Source organism: Artemia franciscana, chromosome 2 (genome assembly GCF_032884065.1).
Source record: "Artemia franciscana chromosome 2, ASM3288406v1, whole genome shotgun sequence".
Taxonomy (NCBI): domain Eukaryota; kingdom Metazoa; phylum Arthropoda; class Branchiopoda; order Anostraca; family Artemiidae; genus Artemia; species Artemia franciscana.
The window spans coordinates 55,100,341-55,123,989 of NC_088864.1; the positions used below are offsets into that span (position 1 = coordinate 55,100,341).

General features: G+C 34.3%; 1 protein-coding gene across 3 annotated transcripts in view; it reads left to right on the forward strand.

The window, feature by feature from the left end:
• The window catches only part of LOC136043790 (thymidylate synthase-like), a 77,513-nt gene that overhangs the window by 8,320 nt on the left and 45,544 nt on the right, over positions 1-23,649 (forward strand). For all 3 annotated transcript variants that reach the window (XM_065728709.1, XM_065728710.1, XM_065728707.1), the window contains exons 3-4: positions 28-207; positions 3,168-3,349. In XM_065728709.1, the coding sequence (XP_065584781.1) occupies positions 28-207; positions 3,168-3,349 (362 nt within the window). The remainder of the gene's footprint in view (positions 1-27; positions 208-3,167; positions 3,350-23,649) is intronic.

Genomic DNA, 23,649 nt, shown 5'->3' on the forward strand with positions numbered 1-23,649 from the left:
TTTATTCATTTTATTCATATATTCTAGCTGTTATACCATTGCTCACTACAAAAAGAGTGTTCTGGAGAGGTGTGCTTGAAGAGCTTCTTTGGTTTGTTAGAGGCTCCACAAATGCAAAGGAGCTGCAAGAGAAAGACATTCGCATTTGGGATGGACATACCTCACGAGAATATCTGGATTCGCTTGGATTCACTGATAGGGAAGAAGGTTAGTTGGAAATGAAATTATTCTTCTGCATTTTCGTGTCTGATGGCAAAGAACAGAGGTAATCGGTGGTTTTACTTTTATGATTTTAATTGGCCCTGGGAGTAAAAGAAAACTAGTGCCATAAGCAATATTGCAGGGTTTCTGCAATATTGTAGAATTTTTAGCTGAAGCTAAAAATAAAACAAAAGTTTAAAATACTGCCACAAGAAACAGCATAGCAATCCTCAATTGAATGAAAAGGTATATGCACCAAATTTTACACAAGAGGGGCCTTTTCCCTATGATTGGTTCAAAGAATCCCCTCCCCAAAAGAATTGACTGATTGAGACTCAAATATGTAATCCTATAAAATTATACCCCGTCTTCTTTCTACTTAAAAATTATCTTATACCTTGCCTAAGGGTTGAACTTATGCGCACCTTATAGACAGTATTGATCTATTAGAACACTTTGAATGACTTTTTCGTATTTATGCAAAAAAAGCTGAAATTTTAAAGGGATATGAAATCCCTGCTAGTGAATAGGGATTATTACCAGCCTCCACCTTTGGATCTTGAAAAATATATCCTTCGACTTTGAAGAAGAAAATTGTTGAACCTTTCGAAGAAAGAAACCCCCCTCTAAACAGCTCTGCACCAAATTTTTGACGAAGCACGTTAGAGAATGGTCGCAAACATCACTTTATATCCCAAGTTGAGATTTCCGAGTTGCACCGACTAATTCTGTATGTGCTTTGAGGAATTGTCTCTTTTCTTTCTCAGTTACTTTAATCTTATTAGGCCTCCATCACTTGCTGATATTTTGTCATTGTAGATTTTAAATTTACAATGAAATCATTGAAGACATTGCTTACACTTAACTTTAAGTTCATAGGCCAAAATGATTTGAAGGAACTATTCTTCCTTAGCACAAGAAAAAACTTACTACAAAAAAACAAAGACAATGGCTCGACTGCTCTGAGGTATCCTTCTGTAAGGAGACATCTTTCCAGCAGTTGTAATGCTCACCATTCAAATTTGATGTTCAATAATAAAGATATTCAAATAAAGAGGTTCAAATGAAGAGGTTCAAAAAAGTGGTTCAAATAAGGATGTTCAAATAAAGATGTTCAAATACAGAGGTTCAAATAAAGATGTTCGAATAAAGGGGTTCAGATAAATATGTTCAAATGAAGAGGTTCAAATAAGGATGTTCAAATAAAGATGTTCAAACACAGAGGTTCAAATAAAGAGGTTCAAATAAAGAGGCTCAACTAAAGATGTTCAAATAAAGAGGCTTAAATAAAGAGGTATAACGAGGTTCGAATAAATAGGCTCAAATAAAGAGGTTTAGTAATAAAGAGATAAAGAGGACATTTTTACGACTTCTTGTTTTATGAGGCTTCCACACATGGATGTTTTTCCACATCTTAACTAGCTCTCCTCATCTGTTTGTTTTTTATGTTTTTCACGAGAGAGGTGTGCTCTGTTCACCTAACCAGGGCCTGTTTTTAATTGATACCTAGACAGTCTCGTACGAAATGTGACGTTCGATATAGTCCACTATGACCTTTTGGTGTAACAAGCTTTTTTGAGACTACTGAGAAGAATGAAGCCAAATTTTCCTTTGAGAACCGACTGAATGTTCAGCTGTTTTGGGAAGTCACATGCATATGAATAATTAATTGTTTGCTGGCTGTGTTTGAGAAACTCTTCACGAATTTCTTTTATAGAACCTTTTAGCCGTTTGTGTTGAGGTTATTTAGTAATAAAAAGTGCTTTTGAAAAAAAAAAACACCCAGACACACACAAAAAAAGCTGTCCCATTTCCTCAAAAACTAGCACGGTTATGTAAACTCAGTCTCGTTGAGAAGTGTATACCCTTGTGCATGTCTTTTACATCAAGTATAGAAGAATGTGTTGCAGGATTATCTTCTTTTTATTTAGACAACATTAATGAGAAACATTAGCCAGTTTTAGCAGAATTGAATTAGAAAATATTGACTTATGATGGAATTGGACTGAATTTTGAGATTGGCTGTTATGTTTATGCACATGATATTGGTCAAAATTAATTACCCAATGATTGATTTTTAAAAAAAATAAATGTCAATCTTTAACAGGAGATGGTGATGATTTACAGTAGGCCTAAAATAATTTTTTTATTTATATCTTTCTATGAAAGGGCTCCATAATATGCTTCGTTGTTGACAATGGTGAATACATTTATTTTTAAATATGCAGTATATGATTCAAGGCTCAAAATTGAAAGAGATGATGTTGTAGTTGTAACGGCAAACATATAAAATTTTGCAATTGTTCCAAGTTTTGTAAGTCAATTTGTATAAGTACGAATATGTCCTTGAACATTTATTTATGAATTTGTGCTCACCTTAAATTGCTCTTTTTCAGTGCTAGTTTCGGTTCTAGTCCTAGTTTAACTCTAGCCCTATGCTGTTATAGTCGTAACTTTTTTTCTGTCCTAGTTTGGATTAGGAAAATAATAAATCTTTAATTGCACTTAAATATGGCGTTTTACTCATTGATTTATATTTCAAAGTTCAGGCTGATAAGTTGGGTATGCATGGATTTATAGTGTTTATCTTGTGGTAGAACTGTCCTTCATATTCTGAAAAAAATAAACGAAACAAGGAAATTTTGTACTATGTATTAAGTAATTAAAGCTAAACCTTTTCTCTGGTTGATTATCCGTTTTTATTAGGGAGAAAGTCTCAGGTTTTTTCAAAGATTTTTAAATTAGTGTATATTCGTATTAACTTATACGTATTATTAACCTTTGCATATAACGTCTCCTATTAACGTATTTTAAATACGTAAAAATTTCAAAGATTTTTTTTTGATTCTCTAAAAGTAATTTTCTTACCTCGCAGCAACTATTGGTTTGTCTTAGCTTTTTGCGTTGTTTCAATTGTGGTAGGGTTACGCCTCTTTCAACATTTTGTAATAGAAGTTGTTTTTTAGGAGATCTTGGGCCTGGTTATGGTTTCCAATGGCGGCATTTCGGGGCAGAATATAAAACAATGCACGACGACTATTCAGGTCAAGGTGTAGATCAACTAGCAAAAATTATCCATACGCTAAAAACTAATCCAGATGATAGAAGAATCATCCTTACAGCTTGGAATCCTCAAGCTATACCCAAGGTAGACACGAAAATCTTGATTTCCTTAGCTTTACTCTTACTTTACTTGGCTTTGTCTCTAGGCTCAAATTTTAGCTTAATCTTGTCTCAGTTATTTTTTCGTAATTTTTTAAGCTTTATTTCTAACTTATCCCTTCTTTTTACTCGGCACTTTAATGATGAAGTTTTAGGAAGCATTTGATTGACGCACCTGCCCTAGTTTTTTTTTCATTAATGAAGAACCTTTATCTTATATGTATTTATTTACAAGCATTAAAAACAAATTAAAAACAAAGATGATTAAAAACAAAGAGAGAGAAAAATCTTAAGAGGATGAAAATGAAACAGGACTGCGGCCAGTAGAAGAAAAAACAGAAAGGGACAGCCGTCCCCGAGTGGAGCTTCCGTAAACATTCCGTTTACTTGATAGGGTTTCTTGCTTCAGTGTTTAACACTTATAAACACAGAAACACAGAATGCTGTTATGAATAAACAAAACACTCAATAGAAAACAGGCAAAACAATAAAATTCAAAGAAAAAAACAAATACATTCGTTTCACTCCTCCTCTAAACCAAAAAAGAGATAAAAATATTACGGTAGAAAGAGTCTCCCTAATGGGCGAATTTGATAATCATATATAGTGGCAAAAGCTGAGGAGGGGGGACATCAAAGAATATCCACTGTCTTTGTTCATGACCTTATTTAAAAAATTCGTTTATTTTTTCAATTAAATTTAAAATGATTTTTAAATTTAAAATAAAATTTTTGACAATATACGAGACTTTGCAAGAAGTTTTGTTGAAATCCGTCTTCCCTAGAACCCTTCAATCTATTTCCTTGTAGTTACTACATCATGTTTGATGTAGTTTGTTATATGGATTTGTGTGATATTTGTCTGTGTATGTTATAGTTTAGATTGTATACATAACGCAGCAACCCTTTTGTCTTCAGTTGAGCTCAACAGTAAATTAGCTAGTCTTAAAAACCTTGAAACGATGACAAGCAGTAGAACTACTGTTATATAAATTTGGAAATTTTGCGCTTTCACTGTTCTTTTTCTATTTTGCTTTAAGACTGAAACCTGCATGCAGTGCCGTCTTTTTTTAAGAATTGCCATCTTTTGGAATAATTAAGCGAATAGTATCTTATTTCACTGAAAATGCTTGCCATTTTTTCTAAACTGAAGCTCTTTAGCGAATACACATTAAATCTATCCCTTTTATATATTAAAAAGGACCATAAAAGTGTCCATCCGTCCTTATTTTTGTTATTATCTACTATTCCTAGTATCTTTTGAGCTTTCAGTCGTATGTCATTTACCAGCGTGTTTGGATGTTTATGGAAACCAAAATTGAAGTATTCCAAGAACTTTTTGTTCTATCCATTTCTGAAACATTTTATTTTTAAGACGAAGGTGCAGTCTCTTGCAAATTTAAAATTTTTAATAATTTTCTTTTCAATGATGAACTCAAATACAGAGCAAGCTAAATTTCCTTGGCCATCAGAAGAGGTCAGTATAGCACGATTGGATATACATAAAGGAAAAAGTTAAATCATTTTAAAATGAATTAAAGACTCATTAAAGGAACAATGGCATACTGATAAATCAAAATGCCTCACCAATCCCTCTCCCTAGATTTTTGGTACGCTTTTTTTGGTACTTTCGTTGAAAATGGCCCTTTGTGTATTTTCATCGAACAACGGTCAAAATGATCTTCTTCAAAAATGAAATAGACTTTTTCCAAAAATGGAAATAGAGTCATGATTTGTTATTAATTAAAATGCTGATTTGATGTAACTGGGAAAAAAAGAAGTTAAAGGTGTTGCTAACTTGGGAGCCAATAGCACTTGCCATAATATAAAGGCCCATTTGCAGGAAATTTTTTAGCAGTAACAAGATTCAGCTAGACCTAATTTCTGAAATCAGTTGACTCCAAATTCATTGATAATAAGGACTTACCTACCTCCAATATCTTTGTCTAGTCAAAATCAAACGCCAGTTGATCCGAACTTGGTTAACGCTGACCAACCAGAATATTCCTCTACTTTTTATGATTAGCTTATATCTTCGAAATCAAAATGGGTAATTATAGCACATTCTGTTTTAAAATTTAATTAAAAGCTATCTAGTTAATACATTAAGATAGGAACGGATTTCTGAGTTTAATTAATCAAAGGTTTTTTTTTTATTTTTATTAATAAACCACGTTTATCTTATATATATTTATTCACAAACATTGATTGTGTTTAACACTGAAGTTCTGCACGGAATCTTGGAATGCAGTTTAAGTTCCAAGGACAAGGAAAACGATATCATAATGTTTGAATTGGCAAAGTGGTAACATATAAAACCATGCATGTCTTAAAAGATTTGAAAACCAGGGAATCCAATTTTAGTGAAGAATATCTCCATACATGTTTTAAGTTGTAGTGGTCTCCAAACTAAAACAGTAATGATACTATTTGTGCCAAGAAAAGCATAGTATCTTACTAATATATTCCCCATTTTAAAATGAGACCCCCTCCCAAAAACTAGAAGACACAGGAGTCTCTTTGGTGTATATAAATGTGCCTGAAATAACTCCAAAACCTTCTTATCTGCTTTTTCTTGAGACTCCTCTTTCTTGGGCTTTTCTTTAGAGCAGAAGAACTGGATGGAGATTTTTAACAGAAGAAAATTAAAAACCTTATTTTTATTTTCATTTTATTTTATTTTAGAAAACTTTTTTTTTTTTTAACAGAAGAAAACGTTACATTTTTTATAAATGTAAAATTAATAGAAGACTTCCTGAAAACACTTTAGTACTGTGCAAACATTATTTAATATGTTTAAAAGGTAACTACGTCTCGCGTGTTGTGTCGTATTATATTAGTGTTATGTGCTGCAAAATTGCCGCTTTTTACACAATGAGAGGTTAACCTCTCATTTCTAAATTTCTACCAAAAATTTAAACTTTCTCCGTAAACTTTTTCAAATGTTCTAATGTCCAGTTGAGATCGATCTTAAATTAACATTATGTTTCCATCATACCGATCGAATCATTAGTATTCAAGCATGACTGATGACAAATTGTTTGTAAAAGAGTTTGTTATGATTTGTAAGAGAATCAATAGAATATTAGACCTAATAGAATATTATAATAGACTAATAGACCTAATTCAATAGAATATTTGATTTTGCATTTCAAGCTATTCTGTTTTCTCCTCTAAATGCCGGCTAAAGTGGGGGTCTGTGAGCTGGGCATTAAGAATCTGTACGGTCAATAACCCTTATTCACAATTATTTAACCCTTATCTCCTGACCACGAACGATCAACAGTATAATTTTGGAAATTTATATCTCTTCGCATTACTCGATGTTTTGGCAAAATATATTCTATATATGTATCAAATATTGGGCACCACTTTAAACTTTTTGTAATGAAGTCTTATGCAAAAAGGTGCTAGCTTGTTGATTCTACCCTGAAAGAAAAACAATTTAAAAAGTAAAAAAGAATTAACATTTTGGAACAGTGTGACAATTTTGTGGCAAGAAAGTTTCTCTCAAACCCTCTCCTCCTGTAAAAGGTTGCAAAAAACTTCCTGCCATCGTGCCAACTTAAAAAAAAGAGGTGTCACTGCTTGAACTTCTGTTGCCATAATCTCTGGTAATTATGTTGGTAAATTTTGTGCCGGTAAATCCAAAGGTTTAAATTGAAAAAGGACATCCATTCTGTAAAACTAGTGTCAAATCTTAACAACATTATTATTGACTTTTTAATTTCATATAGAAAAAACGGCCTAGCTGGCCAATTCTCCATCCAATCTGAAACCAAACATTCTCGACTTACTATAAGAGTTGAGTTTTGCTTTTACATACCAGAATTTTTACTTGGTAATTGAGAAAGTTCCTTCCTGTTAGGTTCAGGTTTGTTAGTCAATTGTTAGTCATTGTTTCATCGAAATGATTTCTCTTATAAATATAATGGCCAGTTTTTTTCGCGTGAACTCAAATCAAAGTCAAAAAGGAATTTTATTGCAGAGTTTTTATCCCATTTTTGTGGACATGGCCAATTTGCTTCTGAACCGTTCAAACAATAAAAAAGATCGGTTCTTATTGAGTTGAGCTCCCTTCAATCAATATTTTCCAACAAGTTTAAAAACAGACGGTCTTCATCACACAAAACCAACATTTACCAAAAGTTTTTTAATAAACCGTGAACTTATAAACAGAACTAACCGTCTTTTAATAAACAGAACTTATAGGGACGAACTTATTAGAAACGTATATGAAATGGGCGCTATAATCGAAGACAAATCATCAAGTCATTTAGTATTTGATGATTATTTTCACTTTATTTTAGCAATTTCTAAATATATTTTAGCAATTGCTTTATTAAAATATCCCTTTATTTTAGCAATTGCTATAAATAGCGTAACAATTGCTACGCTATTTACTTTCATGGGGGAAACTCAATCATTTTATTTAAAGGTTTTGCTTCTAAGTCACGGTTTTATAAACTAGTGCTTGTTAATTTGCAATTTGTACCTTTTTTTTACTCCTTTTTTACTTTCCTACCAATTTACTCCTCAGTAATATTTATTTCGCAATTTCATGTGAAGTTGCAGGGATTCTTACACTCTGATGCAAACTTGTCTTTCTATGCAAGGAATCGTGTAACTGAGATACCTATATATATATATATATATATATATATATATATATATATATATATATATATATATATATATATATATATATATATATATATATATATATATATATATATATATATATATATATATATATATATATATATATATATATATATATATATATATATATATATATATATATATATATATATATATATATATATATATATATATATATATATATATATATATGCTCCAGTAGGACTTATCAAGGATTTTTCTGGAAGGGGGCAGCTGTACCAAAAGAATTTCTGTTCGAGAAGCAGTTACCAAAAAAAAATTTTGTCTGGGGGCTGTAAGTTTTTTAGGATAAGGATAGAGATCCTCCAGAGCCATTTAGGTTGTATTGGGCATTGATGGTTGTTGACATTTCAATTATCGACCATGTGACAGCTGGTTTTGAACCCTGCAGGTTTGGCAAGCAGATATCGAACCACTGCGTTACCATAGAACAAAGAATTTTTTACTTGGATCTTAAAAACCAAATTACGAGTGAGAGAAATATTCCGTGGTGGAGGACTCACTTCTGGTAAACCTAAATATAGTATGAAATACTATTTCATACTATATTTGTCATACCCGAATCTCAAAATATATTTGTCATACCAAATACTATTTCATACCCAAATCTCTAAAAATATTAGAGATTTGGGAGTATACAACTGTCTTTGTACTTATTTCTTCAAAATGCTGTATTTTCTGAAAAACATGGGTTTACGTCGCAGTCTTATGGGTTAACAAAAACAACAAAGCTGTTCCCTGATGAATACCTACTTCAGCTAAAGCTTAAACTTTTTGTGACAGATGATCTAAATCTCTTCATACGCCAATAATTAATAATTGAGTCCTTTGGAAGTCAATTAGACTAAATATACTTTTCTTCGTTTTTATGTTTTACTGTAAAAATCTAAATTGACTATTCGCTTTCGACAATCCCAGAAATGTCTCCTAAACATAAGCAATGACAGAAAAAACTTTTTTTGCCATTGAATATGGTGTTTTTAGTAATCGACTATTTGAATTCATATTGAAAAGTACTTCAGATCATTCTCCATATTAAAGTATACCGCAAAATCTATGGAATTTTTTTCCTATCATATTGCTAATGTATCGAAATCAGAACAAGTTTTTTTTTGCTGTTGCTTGTTATAGGAACTTCACTAGATTGGCTCAACACAAAAACCCTTTTTTACCTATAGCTCTTCCAAAAGATTGCGCGGCATAGTCTTAAGATGCTCGTGCTTTTAGCTGGTGCACGTTCTTAATATGACTGTTTTTTTTTACTTTTTTTATTAATTAATCTGATCAAAGGGTGTTTAACTTTTCAGAGTTTAAGGGGCTCTCTATTCTGGACCTTTCTTTCCATTTTCACTTTTTTTGGTGAAAATTTGTGTGGAATAGACGAAAATGTGCATTATCGGTTATGCAAAGTTTTTATTTAGAAATTTCTCTATTCCATTTGCAAATTCTGGACAAGTTGGTTAGGGATTTTGTTGAAGGTTCAGTCAAATTAAGCCTTGGCACAACTCCTTACCAAAAACTCAAACGGAAAATCAATTTGAAGAAAATGTTGGAAATAAACTACAGTCTCAATAATTGCTGTGTGTCAGCCAAAAATCCCTAATCCCAATTTTCAATATAGGTTATAAAGACACGCTTTTTGTACCGTTTTGATGGTTAAACAGTTTAATGTGCACGCCAGTTTTATCACTCAAAATTTGAGTATAAAAATAAGGAAAGATTAAGTTTCCCCTTGCGTGGAGCTCAGGTGAAACGGAAGCATTTGTTACTCTTCAAATTTTAACTATTTTCTTAAATTATGTAAACCATAATTTCTTGCTACTGTTATTGTTTATTGTTTTTTGTTTTATTTTGTTTAATACATAAAATGCAATTCTCAGAAATGTATGTCGTATTCCAACCAAACATTGCTCGGCTAAACGTTGCTGCTGCACTCGCACATTCTGTTCCTCTTAGAAATCTGTCAATAAATTTATAAGCCAAATACACCAATGGAAAACGGCTCTTTCGGTAGCCTTCAAGTGTAGACGGCAGTTTCAAACCCACCTCTTTAAACTACTCCAGAATCTAAGCCTAGACAAGTACAAAGAAACCAATCGTAGAGGCTTTGAAAAGTTAGGTAAGCACCTTTTGAAAGATTGTTTTGAATGACAAATTTCTTTTTGGAAATATGAAGGGATATTTCTAGAGGCCGGGACATGAATATTGAAAACACAATGATTACCGTGGAAGTATTGGAGCTATTACCAGCATTTTAATTGCTATCCTTTATCGGGTTTTTGTCTATTATTGTATCTGGAAAATCGTTCCCCTATTTTCCGTAAGATTTTAGATTCAATTAGATATAATTGTTCCTTTTGTATTTGTCTCTAAACTTGTACAAACTTGCTTTGAATAGACCATTGTAGCAAGCGAACACAAAGTTATTAAAGTGAATGTTTGTGACATCAAATATTCACACGGCAATAGAGAAAACCCATTGTAGAATTTGACATGGGCATGATCTTCCTTATAGAAGGGAGAAAACCTGAATTTTGCTTTGGGGGAAGATAAACAAGTCAGGAATTAAATCTGTTTTTATATTCAATCTTGAACAAATTCTTCAATTTTGCCTCGTATTTCAGCTTTAGGGGGATTTTGGACCCATGTCTGCTTGGCTACATTCGTGATGACACAACTAAAAAATTTACGTAATTTTGTTTGTATATTTTGAGCCAAGTGTTTGTTCGGAGTTTATGAGAATACACATTATATGATTGTTTCCTGGCAAGATTTGTATGCCGAAACAATGGATTTCGGGGATATCTAGTTTTAGGTTAAAAGCGCTAAAAAGTGATATAGTCGTTATTTAATAGTCATCCCCCCATTGCACTTCCTGGCTGAGGGGCCTTAAGACGGAGATCAACACCGCCGGTTTGGACCTCAAGGGTCCAGTGCCGCATCCTTTACCTTTTTTACCTTCTTTTTTATTTAATGGTCTGTGATGTTCTTAATTTGTTGTGGCGATTTATTTTCCGTAATATCTCGAATAAAATATTGTAACTAAAGTAAAACTAATTTTCGTATGGTAACAAAGAATACCTATTACAAAAATTGACCTGTGAATGATTTTGCCAATAGGAGGGGGTGCTATGATAAAAGGTGATGCAGTTCTTATTCAACAGCAGGCTATCTTCTTAAATTGTTGTGATGATCTAAATTTTTTGCCACAAGATGATAATGCCTGTAAAAAGCAAGTGAATGTAGCTAAATATATCTATATTGGACATTTTGCCTTACGACCGGATATCCGAGAGGTTTCCCGCCAGATGGGTATAAATATATATTTTCATTGAAGGAATTGAGCGACATCTTTGATACGATGCTTCATGGGTATTTCAGATACAGCAGATGCTTTATTTCCTTACTCTGTGCTATAACTTCAGTTATAGTAATTCAAAAAGGTTATACGTCACACTGAATGTAATATTATTAAGAAGTAGAAATAGATATTTACAAGAGGGTGGAAATCTGAAAAAAAAAAATTCGGTTTTCGGCTGTTATCAAGAAGCTGTCGTTCATAAAAGAACGTTGTTTTTTATTTCGGCATCTTAGATGCTTTAATGAAATTTTGACAATACAAACTACAATAGCTTTCCGTTTTTTTCAAGGGAGATTTTCCGTATATTAGGGGGCTGCTCCCTCCTCAATGCCTCACTAATTTTTCTTTTCTTTTAAATAATCCCACCTCCTCTCCTCTTGGTGACAAAATAATCTTTTTCACTTAAAATTTCAACCTTCAATGTCACTTATACTAATTTGAAACTTCTTTAATTTTGTTTTATTTTTATTTTGGGTAGCCAAAGATAATTGGTGAAAACGAAGTATACTACTATAAATTATCAAACCACGAAATCACAGTTCCCGGTTTTGCACGGTGCCCTTCCGCCATAGAGAACCCCTTTCATCGTGGAAATATTTTAAAAATACATACACAAATGCTTTTCTTGAAACCTTGTCTCAGTCAACCACAAATCATCCTCCATCCTCCCAATCTTCCTCAAGACCTTTATCAAACCTAAGTGGAGTAGAATGCTGGGCCCTTACATTATCTTTAGACACTCCATTCTGATCCTCCTTTTAAAAACCCACAAATAAACTTCTAAACTCTTTTTAATACCCTTTTGGCTACTCAAAATTCATACCTTATCCACGAAATTATAATTTAAATTCTTTCATCATAATACTAAGTTCATTTCCTCAAATTTATATAAGATAAATTAATAATCTATAAATTTGTAAATTAATATAAATCCATTCTCCCAATCTTCCTCAAAACCCTTTGTTAAACCTAAGTGGAGTAGAATGTTGTGGCCTTACAATATCTTTAGACACTCCATTCTAATCCTCCTTCAAACAAGGGTCGAGAGCTCATATGACACTTGTGACGAGGTCGGAAGACCCAAGAGCCAAGAACCTCTTCCCACCAAGTTTCATTACGATCTCTCCACTCTAAGCGTTTTTCAAGATTTCAGGTTTCCCCCCTCCAACTCCCCCCAGTGTCACTTGATCCGGTCGGGATTTAAAAAAGAGCTCTCAGACACGATATCCTTCTAAATATCAAATTTCATTAAGATCCGATCACCCTTTAGTAAGTTAAAAATACCTCATTTTTTCTATTTTTTCCGAATTAACTGTCCTCTACTCCCCCCCAGATAGTCGAACCGGGGAAATGATTATTTCTAATTTAATCTGGTCTTGTCCCTGATACGCCTGCCAAATTTCATAGTCTTAGCTTATCTGAAAGTGCCCAAACTAGCAAAACCGGGACCGACAGACCGACAGAAATTGCGATCGCTATATGTCACTTGGTAAAAAGCAAGTGCCATAAAAACCCACTAATAAACTTCCAAATTCTTTTTAATATCCTTTCGGCTACTCAAAATTCATACCTTATCTACCAAATTATAGTTTAAATTCTTTTATCATAATACTAACTTCATTTCCTCAAATTTATATTTTAAAACTCAATTTTACTCATCCATTCCACATCTATGCTCTCCTTCCATACTCGACTCCGTCTCAAATCGTCCACAGAACTTTCAAGTCAAGCATTCGCCAAGGGAATTTTAACTTTTTTTCACTTTTCCGCATTTTCCACACATGCATGCTAACACTTGTCACTAACAAACACACCGCCGAGTTCCTTGGCTTATCTTCAACACAACGGGACAGATTTAGATTTTTCTTCTTTTCTTCACAGACGTCGTTTTTATTCCTTCCTTTTCTAGTATTTCCAACAATCTTTGGGGCAATCCACCGTTCAGGGGGCATAAAATTAATTCATGCATCAGTCCGACAAGTACTTCGTCTCAAAATATTGAATAAATAGACTTTTGGGTTTTTCAATATACGACTAACTCTGTTACTAAACAGTAAGATTCCATGAATCATGTAATCCACAAACTCTTTATGTTCATAACTAAACGGTAACTCACTTAGATTTTTAAAGGCTAACTGAAAATCAACGAACGGCTCCTTTTCTTTAGCCCTATAATTCGGTTCTTCATCACTTCTAAAAACACCCCGCGGTGCTTTCTATAGTTCCTTCTTTCCCAAGTCACATATCATTGCTCCCGATTCTTTTGCTTGCTTAAGGGGGCTGACAATCCACCACAGAGAAGTCGGAATTTTTTCGCTTTTTTTACCATCTCTTCTGCATCCTTATTCACTATAAGGGTAAACCACTGCCTCATAATTGCAGTTGATAGCTCCTCTTTAACCACAAAATCACAAATATTTCTGAGGAAGAGAGACTAACATATTATCCTGAAATCTGCCACCCCAGCTCCTCCCGATTTCACGGGAAGGTATAGCATTTTCCAAACGAAAACAACGAAAACAAAATGTCCAAAATGTCCTATCCGTCCAAACGAAAACAGGAGCAGCGTAAAATAATAGCATGAGGCAATATGTATTGACATCCAGAGTTCTGTCGAACGTCGTTTTGTAAAGGCTTTTTCTCGGTTGGCTCAATATGTCGACTATTTTATTCACTTTTTCCTCCCAAATTTTTCTTGTGTTCACTTCTTTTTCAAAATTCAGTCCCAATACTTGTGCTTTTCCCACAAACGGAAGCCAACAGTTTGTTGCTATTTCGTTATGATTTACAGGTCTATTCAAGGGTAGTACACTGCACTTTTGTCGGTGTATTTTCACGTAAAATCCTTCCTCAAACACTGCAACCCGTTACACACGGTTTCCACTTTATGTGATAAAATTTCCGTCGTCTAAGAATGCTGCACTCTTCAGAAAAAAATCTTCAGAAGCTTGAAACACCGCACATTCTTTCTTCTACATACCATAAGAGTGGGTCGAGGTATAATTTAAATAACGTTCCAGAACGTTCCTCTTGCAGCAGACCTCTTTCTAGGTTTTTTATTGTCGTCAGTCTTCGATTTACTTTTATTATCACGTTTGGTGTAAAATATATTCTTTTCAATTTATTGATGATTCCCTTTCCAAAAATCATCCTTAGTCGCGTTAATAACCACAAAATCTCTTGCTGCGGAATCGTACGCCTTCACAATGTCAGCGCCAACTAGGGCTAACAGGTTCGGACCTAATACTTTTTCCATCGTTCTTTTTGTCTCGTCAAAGGCAAAGGTTTCTGAGGACCGTCAGGACATGTTGGGCTTTCATGTTCTTTGTTCCAACGTACTGGTAATCTCTCCCTATTTTTACTGTAATTTCTCCAGTCTTTTAGCCCATAATTTATTAAATATTGTATAGTCACAGTTTCTTATGGAGATTGGTCGCTAGTTTTATAGCTCTTTTCTAGGTCCGCCTTTTGTAACAGTGATATAACTGATAGTTCACTTTCAGGGTATCCTCTTGACCGAAATTCATTTAGTACTTTCACTAGAAATTCCCCGATTTCACTCCACATCAACTTATAAAATTATATTCCATTCCATCTGTATCCGTCTATTTCTGTCGATACTCCATTTTTTAACCCGGATATCACTTTTTCTACTTTATGTTTCGTATTTTCTTCCTCCATCTGTGCATTTTATTCTTCTGTAACCTGGTATCTGGATTGGAATTCACCGAAGCAGTTCTCTGCTTTGTTTCCTATTGGAGGCCTTTTATACAACACCCTGTAAAAGGCGGTTTCTTTTAATATTCTCGTTTGATCCGAGGTTGCTCCACCGTTTTCGGTTCTCACTTACTGATTCAGTTTTCGTTTCCCTTTGCTTGCGCTTTAACATTTCCTGTCAACGTTACCAGTCTTGATCCTTCCAACTCTTGTAATCTAATTTTTATCTTGAAGGTCTCCAACTCTTTTTCTTCGATTTGTCTTGTTTCCTGTTTTATTTTGTAATACTCCTGTCAGATAGTTTTCCGTTTTCGGTTCTCACTTACTGATTCAGTTTTCGTTTCCCTTTGCTTGCGCTTTAACATTTCCTGTCAATGTTACCAGTCTTGATCCTTCCAACTCTTGTAATCTAATTTTTATCTTGAAGGTCTCCAACTCTTTTTCTTCGATTTGTCTTGTTTCCTGTTTTATTTTGTAATACTCCTGCCAGATGCTTTGCCCTAAATCCCCCTCCTTTAGATCTATTAACGTCCTATACAGGTGGCGTCTGTGAGCTTGTTTCTATTTGGGTTCATTCTTCAAAATGCTCGTTTTTTTTGCGTCGATACTGCGGTCTTGTCTGGATCGAAGTTGACACTCGAAATTAAAGCCGTATGATCAGTGAAAGGTACCAGAACGTTTTCAATTTTCGTCACATTTTTCATGAGGTCTGGGGCGCAGTAAATCCTGTCTATACGGCTCGCACCTCTTGCGTCAATACGTATGTAGGATACTTCTTTATTTTTCTCGATCCAGGCATCTTTTAGTCCCCAAACTCGTACAATCTCTAAGTTTTTCGCGTAGTTTTCTCTTGTCATTTTTCTTGGCTTTACATCTGATGCCTGTTTGCTGTAATACGCAATTAAAGTCACCTATGACAGTCATTGATTCTGCAGTGAGATTCTTGATAATTTTCCTTCTGAGAACTTCTTTTCCTTTACTCGTAGTTATTTGTGTTAGACGGTAGGCGTATATTTACCAATGTGATATTCTGCCACTTGATACTACTCGCTTTTCCATCGGTTTCACATTTCAGGCTCTCTTTATTTATGTTATCATCATTTTGAAAAATGGAACCTGTGTCAAGTGCCAGCCCTGCTGACATAAACCTATAACATTTTTCTTGAAGGAACCATATATTTGTAACGTCTACCTCCTGGACGCACAAAATATCCAATTTATTTGTTAAAATAAATCTAGTAATAAATCTAGTCGTTTTTAAAATAAATCTAGCAGTTTTTGCCTTTTCTCCTCTTTTAGACCATTTTTATTTAGATTTCCTATTCTTAAAGCCGTGTTTTTGTTAGGGTCCTTTTATTTTTTCCTGTTTTAATTCCTTTTCTTCTTGTCGCTTGGCTTCGCACCTTTTTTCTTGTCACTGAATGACTCAAAGCCTATTTAGACACCAGTTGCGAGAAATCGTATCTTGCCCATAGAAGGATTTCAAAACACATCTTTAGACTAGGCGTTAACCTCCGGCGCTCCCACAGCCAATCAGCGCGGAAAGATCTTGGCTCTATTCCGGGAGTGGCTCTGTTCGGCCAATCAGCGCGGAAAGATCTTGGCTTTATCTTCGATGCCGCGACGATAGCTATGTGTTGCTTTTGAAAAATGTTTGCGCAACTGGTGTCTGTATAGGCTGTGGTTTGACTCCACTGAATCTTGTGAAACATTACTATACTGTCTTTTGGGAGTGTCTCGAGTGTTCCCCGGCTCTCTTGTTTCCGTTTTTTTCTTAAAAGCTGTGCCTAGACGTAGTATCCGTGACTATTTGCTGATCGATGGTCCTTTATTTACCATGTGCTGAGTACTCCCCTCTACATTCTTTTCATTGTTGGTGCACAGATTTTGATCCAGTTGGCTGGTGACTTCTGTTTCTGGATTTTTTACGAGTGGAGTTGTGGTATACTGTTTGGGGTTCTCTGTTTGATGAATTGGTGATGTGGCTGCGAAAACTAAGTTGACTGCTTCTGTGCTGCTAAGCGATACAGAACACTGTGATGATTTTGATTTATGATTTGATGATGGTTTAGATTTGTCCGGCATCGTTAGTTTCGCAGGCGTGGTTAGCCCGGCCATTCCCCAAGGATTGTGGATTTTCCCTTCTCTGGTTCGGAGTTTTTCTCGGGCAGTTTGCAGCATTATGGTCGTCGTCGTTCGGACAGAAAACATTTTGTTTTATACCCCGCTCTTTACTCTAAAGTTCGACTTTTGTCTTAATTCTCTTTCAATTCAATTCTGATTCAATTAACACTAAAACCTTTTTTAAAAGTACTAAAAAGCTTAAGCGTGAAGAGACGCGTATTGAGAAAGAGGTAGCCCCCCCCCGTTCATATACAAAGTAATCTCATTCGTTTTACGCTTTAATGTTTCTCCTTACTTTAAGTAGAAAAAACTTCTTTTAATTTAAGGTAGTGCCTGTATTTTTTTGTATTTTTAATCTCAATTGCCTCATCGAAAAGAATTAAATGATCGGGATTTTCAAAAATGGGGAGGGCCAAGGCAGAATCAAAATCATCATTTTTAATTTCACAATCTCAGAGATTTATCTGTTCGAATCTTGTGTTCAAGCAGTCGTTCTCCCAGCCATTGACGGGTCCTGCCCAAGGTTGCCACCCTGTGAAAAAACACTAGATTCTTGAAAAAAAAACCACTAAATCAATCAGCATATAAATCACTAGATTATTGACTAGGAATCACTAGATTTATGATACTCTTTATCATTGTAATTAATAATTGTTTCGTTTCTTTACCATGTTCTATACACCTAAAGGTTGCACCTACAGGAAGAGGGTAAAATTACGCCCCACCCCCCTAGATGTGGAGAAAAAACTTTAGATTGATGTTTTGTTTTTTCTTAAGCGAAATTTACCCTTGAAATTTTGAAAAATGTCTTTTTACATCTTGATGCAGAGAATAGAACAAAATCCTTGCTTCCTCCCGGTATTTTTCCGAATGGGTATCCGTGGCCTATACCTGATCACTGAAAATTGGTTATCAGTGATCTAATCGAAATATTTGCTTTTTCTTTTTTATTTTTTTCCTTAAATATATTTCCTTTAATATAGAAACTATTTTCTTTTTACTCTAGTTGAGCTAGTATAATTACTGGGATACCAGCGACTACTGGGATACCAGCGACAATTTTGATATTCAAGAGATTTCTGTCTACTATTGAAATCAAAGCCATTTTGTTTAGTAAAACCTATTTACGTTCGAATTACATTCTTTCAGATGAAAAGCATATAAATCTTAATAATTTCAATACTATGATAGACTTCAAACACGAATCTCAGTTTCAACAAAAAGTTGGATTTTTTTTCACTTTTTTTGGCAGATTTTGTTAGAAATCCATTTTTTACAGTTTATTGGGAATCAGCATACTAAGCCGATTCTTTTGAAGTTAAAATTCGGTTTTTAGAGTTTCGGTTACTATTGAGCTGCGTCGCTGCTTACTCACAGTTCGTCACCACGAACTCTTCGAAAAAAGGATATATATATGTTCGAAATATTGTCTATTATATATATATATATTGTCTGTTCTCCGCATTATATCCGGGCATGTTATTATTTGTTTCTTTGTTGGTTTTGTTTTATGTTTTTCTCTTTAACTCAACCAAAAATGAGTGATGTGACTTTGGATATGTTAATTATCTGATTGTCACTATTCTGAATTGTATAAAGAAACTAAATACATAGTGTATCTCTTTAACAAATAAATTAATGGTTTACTTCTCAAAGATCACTTTAAAAAATAAATGCTTTAACTGTCATTCGAAAACAAAGCTGCCACTTTGTTAATTTATTGAAAAACAAACCCATCTTCACCACTTTTATTAGCCAAGATTAAATGTCAATTTGTGCATTTTTTGCTCAGTGTAAAGATGTCTCCTTGATTTGAAATCCAGTGGGAAAAGTCACGCTTAGTCATGCAATGAAGTGCATGCTATCTTTAATTTTGTTGCTAAGCTAAACAATTTATTGAACAGAAGATTTTGAGCATAAAAATACTGGCAGTGTTAGAGTATATATATATATATATATATATATATATATATATATATATTTGAGGGTGGCGGGGGGTTCATGTTGTAGTAGTTTCTCGAGTCTAAGATATTTGTTATTAAATTATTTTAAGGTTTCATGTTGTTATGATCCTTTTTTCTTTCTTCTCTAAAACAAGATTTTTCTATTCAAGTAGGGGAAAATACGAAGACCAGTAAAAAGAAAAAAAATCCAGGCCGAACAGGGTTCAAAAATTTAATTTTGGGAGTGGGTTCTGAACTCACTACTGTGAATATCTCAAAATATTTTTGTTTATTCTAGTTAAAGGTATAATTATGTTTGGAATTGATTCGAAAGCAGTGTTACCAAATAGTAGAATTAAAAAAAAATGGTAGAAGCTTTAAATGTACAGAAACTTGCAAAAATGTAAGGGCTCTTCAGAAGATTTTACGCGCTTTGTTCGTCGCACAACACAAACTATACACATTTTTTTTTCCAATTTGGTTTACGACTTAAAACAGACAACAGTTGGTAAAAAACAGTTGGTAAGTTATTTGTAACAGATTTCGTCTTTCAACGGAAAGTTATTCTAAGCGATATGAAAAGAAAGCATATATTCCATAAAAAAATCCCACATGTCTAGTTGCTTCTAAAACATGAACATGTTAATCGATGAAAATCGAGTTGGTGTCTCGCCGGTCAAGCAAGGGAGGTACAATAAGCAATCCCTGATTTTGATTGGAGAGGAGGTCGTCACACCTCAACCAACTTTTTGGGAAGTAATAGCTAGTCTCCTTTTTCTGTTTCTAAGGAAACTAGGCCCATTCCGGTTCTTTTGGGGAATGAGAAGGGAGATCTCTAGATTTAATTATCAGCTGAGCTTGTTTGATCTGAATGCAACTTGGATGGAAATGAGAGCTTGCGTCCCTGTTGGACCGCTCGTAGAGTTGTGCCCAAGTAGATTTTTGTGGAGGAGAAATTGCTAAATTCTTGTCATCACGATATCTGTTGCAAGGGGCTGTCGGATCTCTACTAAACTTATTAAGAGGTAACAGAAAGTAGGCCCTTTAGGAGTTAGTATTTGATTTAAAGTCTGTGGGGGGAAGGGGGTCCGTAAATTATAATCACTGAACCTATCAAAACGGGTTGTCGGATCTCAATGGAACTGGGTTGGGAGTGAAAGCTGGGCTGTTAGTTTTGCCTCTCTATGTTATGCTTTAATCTTTGCGGAAGGGGGATAAAAAGTTTAAAAATTTAATTTTTCCTTTCAATTACTAGTTGGACTGGTAGAATTCATTATAGAAAACCTGGTTAACAGCTACAATTACGGCTACGGGTGTTTGCGCTCGATCAGACCTCCATGAGAGAAGAATTACATTTTCGTTACATTACTTGCAGATTCAAGCGGTTTCGGTGCGATTCAATAGACATAACTGCCTCTGCTTCTCTGAAACTGCGACTCAAAAGGCACAGTTGCGGATCCAATTCGTTGGACCTAGGTACTGGGACCATTTATGAATAGCGTTGCACTACCCTCCCTTCCCCATCCCTTAGTTGATAAATTCCAAATCAAAGCTCCTTATGAGCATTGAAGCGAAAATTGTATTTAGTTTGTGATAGTCCTATGCATTATATTTGAATTTGTTTATTTAATTTTTTTTTCTTCTTTTTCTATAGTTTGCAAAATGATCATTTCTGTCGTTTGCCAACGAAAAGAGAAAAAAAATTATCTAGGCTATTTTAAGTTACTTCATTATAATAATCGGTTCTTTTTCGATTAGGTCCCGTAAACGCAGTGCCGCGAGGTTTGGATAGTTTGCAACGTTTGTGCTGTTAAAAATTGAACCTGTTTAATGGATTTATAAAACAACTTAATTGGGTAGAAAATGCGGCACAAATTTGAAATGTGCTATCGATTGACTGTCGTGTGTATGTGCCTTGATATGGCATCCTGTTATGACACCTAGTGCGCGGGAAGTTACAGGTTAGAATATTGTTGACGAGATATTTTCTTACTAAAAAATTAACATTAAAAAAATTGGTATTTATTCTCTATCAAAAACTAAAAAAATATTAATTCAAAATCTAAGCACTAAACTAATATTTTTTAGAGCCATGGTTGTTCCAATGGTGTACACTTTCCTATTAGTGTTTATCCTCAGTTTATTTACTTTCTTTGTTTTTATCAAGCATTCAAATGTTTGGCAAAATCAAGGTCTTTCTAGTAAATTATATAATTTTTTTAATATTTCCTATCTTCAAGTTGTCATAACAAACCTAAGATTAGCTCAATTACGAGACAATAAAAGAAAGAAGGCTACTTGCCCAACATTATTATCTCTATGGGAGAGAACAAAGAAGAACATAAACTCAAGCATTCATTAAGAAGCGTTTTATTGATACAGAATGTCTTCTAAAACCATGCACAATGACTAACTTGATGTGTTTGCAGGATTCTAAACTCCACTAATTGTAGATAATAATATTTTGTTCCCACTTAAGTGTTTTGTTTCTAGTCGCTCTAAGGTCAACCTCAGGGGTCATAATTTCGGCCACCATGCGTGCCAGTGTATACCTGCCATCCCAGCCAGTGCTAATATACGTTGCTCTTTCATATTTTTTTTTTCTGAAAATCTTCATTGAATATTTTTTTTTTATTGTAATCCAGCTGCTTTTTGGTGCTTAGTTTGAAGTTTCTATTGTTCCCTAACCTTCTTCTCTTTCCTTCCTGCTTCTCAGTTTCTATTTTTCTCGTCTTTCTCTCTCCACTTTTCTCTATTTCTCTCTAGCTCTCACTCTCCCCCCTCTCTGTCACTGATTTTCCCTCTTTTCCAGCTCTTTCTTTCTCTCTTCTGAATAGCTTTGCTGGTCTCTCGCTTTTAATTTTTCGAGTTTGATGGGATGGGTGCTATTGGCATTTCTGTCTCTTATCTGCTGTAACCTTTGAAAGAGGGTTGATCGTGGTTGCGTATGTATGTATATATATATATACGGTAGAAACCAGGGAAGCCGAAAAAATTGGCATCATCCCATCAGTACTCATTATGTTCGTTTTATTTTAGAAAAAATAACTGGAAAAAGTCGACCGCCTCAATTACAAAAATCTCATCGAAGTTTGCAAGATTCTGTAATCAAACAGTTCGTAGTAACGAACTGTAAGTAAGGAGCGACCCGGCTGAATAGTAACCGAAACTCTAAATAAAGTAATTCGTGTGTCAATAGGTATTTCAAAAGAATCGATTTTTTATGCTGAATTCAAATATATAAGTTTCATTAAGTTTAGTTCTAGCCATCAAAGGTTACGACCCTGAGAAAATTTCCTGATTTTGGAAACAAAAGGGTGAAACACTCCTTAAAAGTCATAGAATCAGATCCAGCGTAGGGGTCGGCACCGTTTCTGTTATTGGCTGAAACAGAAACGGTTAAAACGGCAATTAAAAAACGGAACAGAAACAGATTCTAACTGAAACGGAGAAAAAAAAAGAAATTCCACTTCTTTTTTCCGTTTTTTTTTACCGAAAAACAGAAAAAGCCTGTTTTTCTCTTTTTAACGGTCGTTTTAACAGATATTTCTGGTTTTTCTTTCTCAGTTTTTTAGCTTTATGAAAGTAGAATCAACATTGACAAACATTGATTAATAAAAAAGATCAAATATGAAAAAAGACCAAACATTCCCCAAAAAAGACCAAACAGACCCCAGTTTGCCCCCTTCCCAGTTGAAATTTAGTTTATTCCAAAATCTTGTCAAAACTAGTATAAATCTGTATAATTCAAGCATCAACAGAAACAGATCATTTTTTTTAGTTTATATTTATAAACTACTATACCTTTATACTGTTTTTATAGTAGCCTACTAAATACGATAGTACCTTTATGGTACCAAATGGCTTCTTTTTTAGTTTTTACTGTCATTTTCATTTGATTTTGGAAAATTGGCTCCAACTTTACCCCCCCCCAGGATTTTGACGAAATTACGCCACTGTTTATCACCACCACCACCCCCCCCCCCCCTAACATGCAAATATATAGCCGAAATTTGCTTCTAAAATATTATATTTTCATAATAATCAAGTATACTTCATTAGGATTCGAGCGGAATTTAAAAGTTCCAGTGGCCTTTTTAAATGACCAAAGAAATTGGACGGCATATAGGCCCACTCCCACGCTCATTTTTTTCCAGAGTCACCGGACCAAAATTTTGAGATAGATATTTTGTTTACCTTAGTCGAAAAATCTAATAACTATGTCTTTGGGGATGACTTCCCACAGTCCCCACACAGTCCCCGGGGGAAGGGCTGGAAGTTATGAGCTTGGTTCATTGTTTACATATAGTGTTGGCTTTTGGGAAGTATATAGACGTTTTCAGGGGGGATTTCTTTAAGTGGTGGGGGGTTTGGGGGAGAGGGTGACGTGGGAGATCTTTTCATGGAGGAATTTTTCATGGGGGAAGAGAATTTCCTAGTATTGTCTAAAGAACAATCA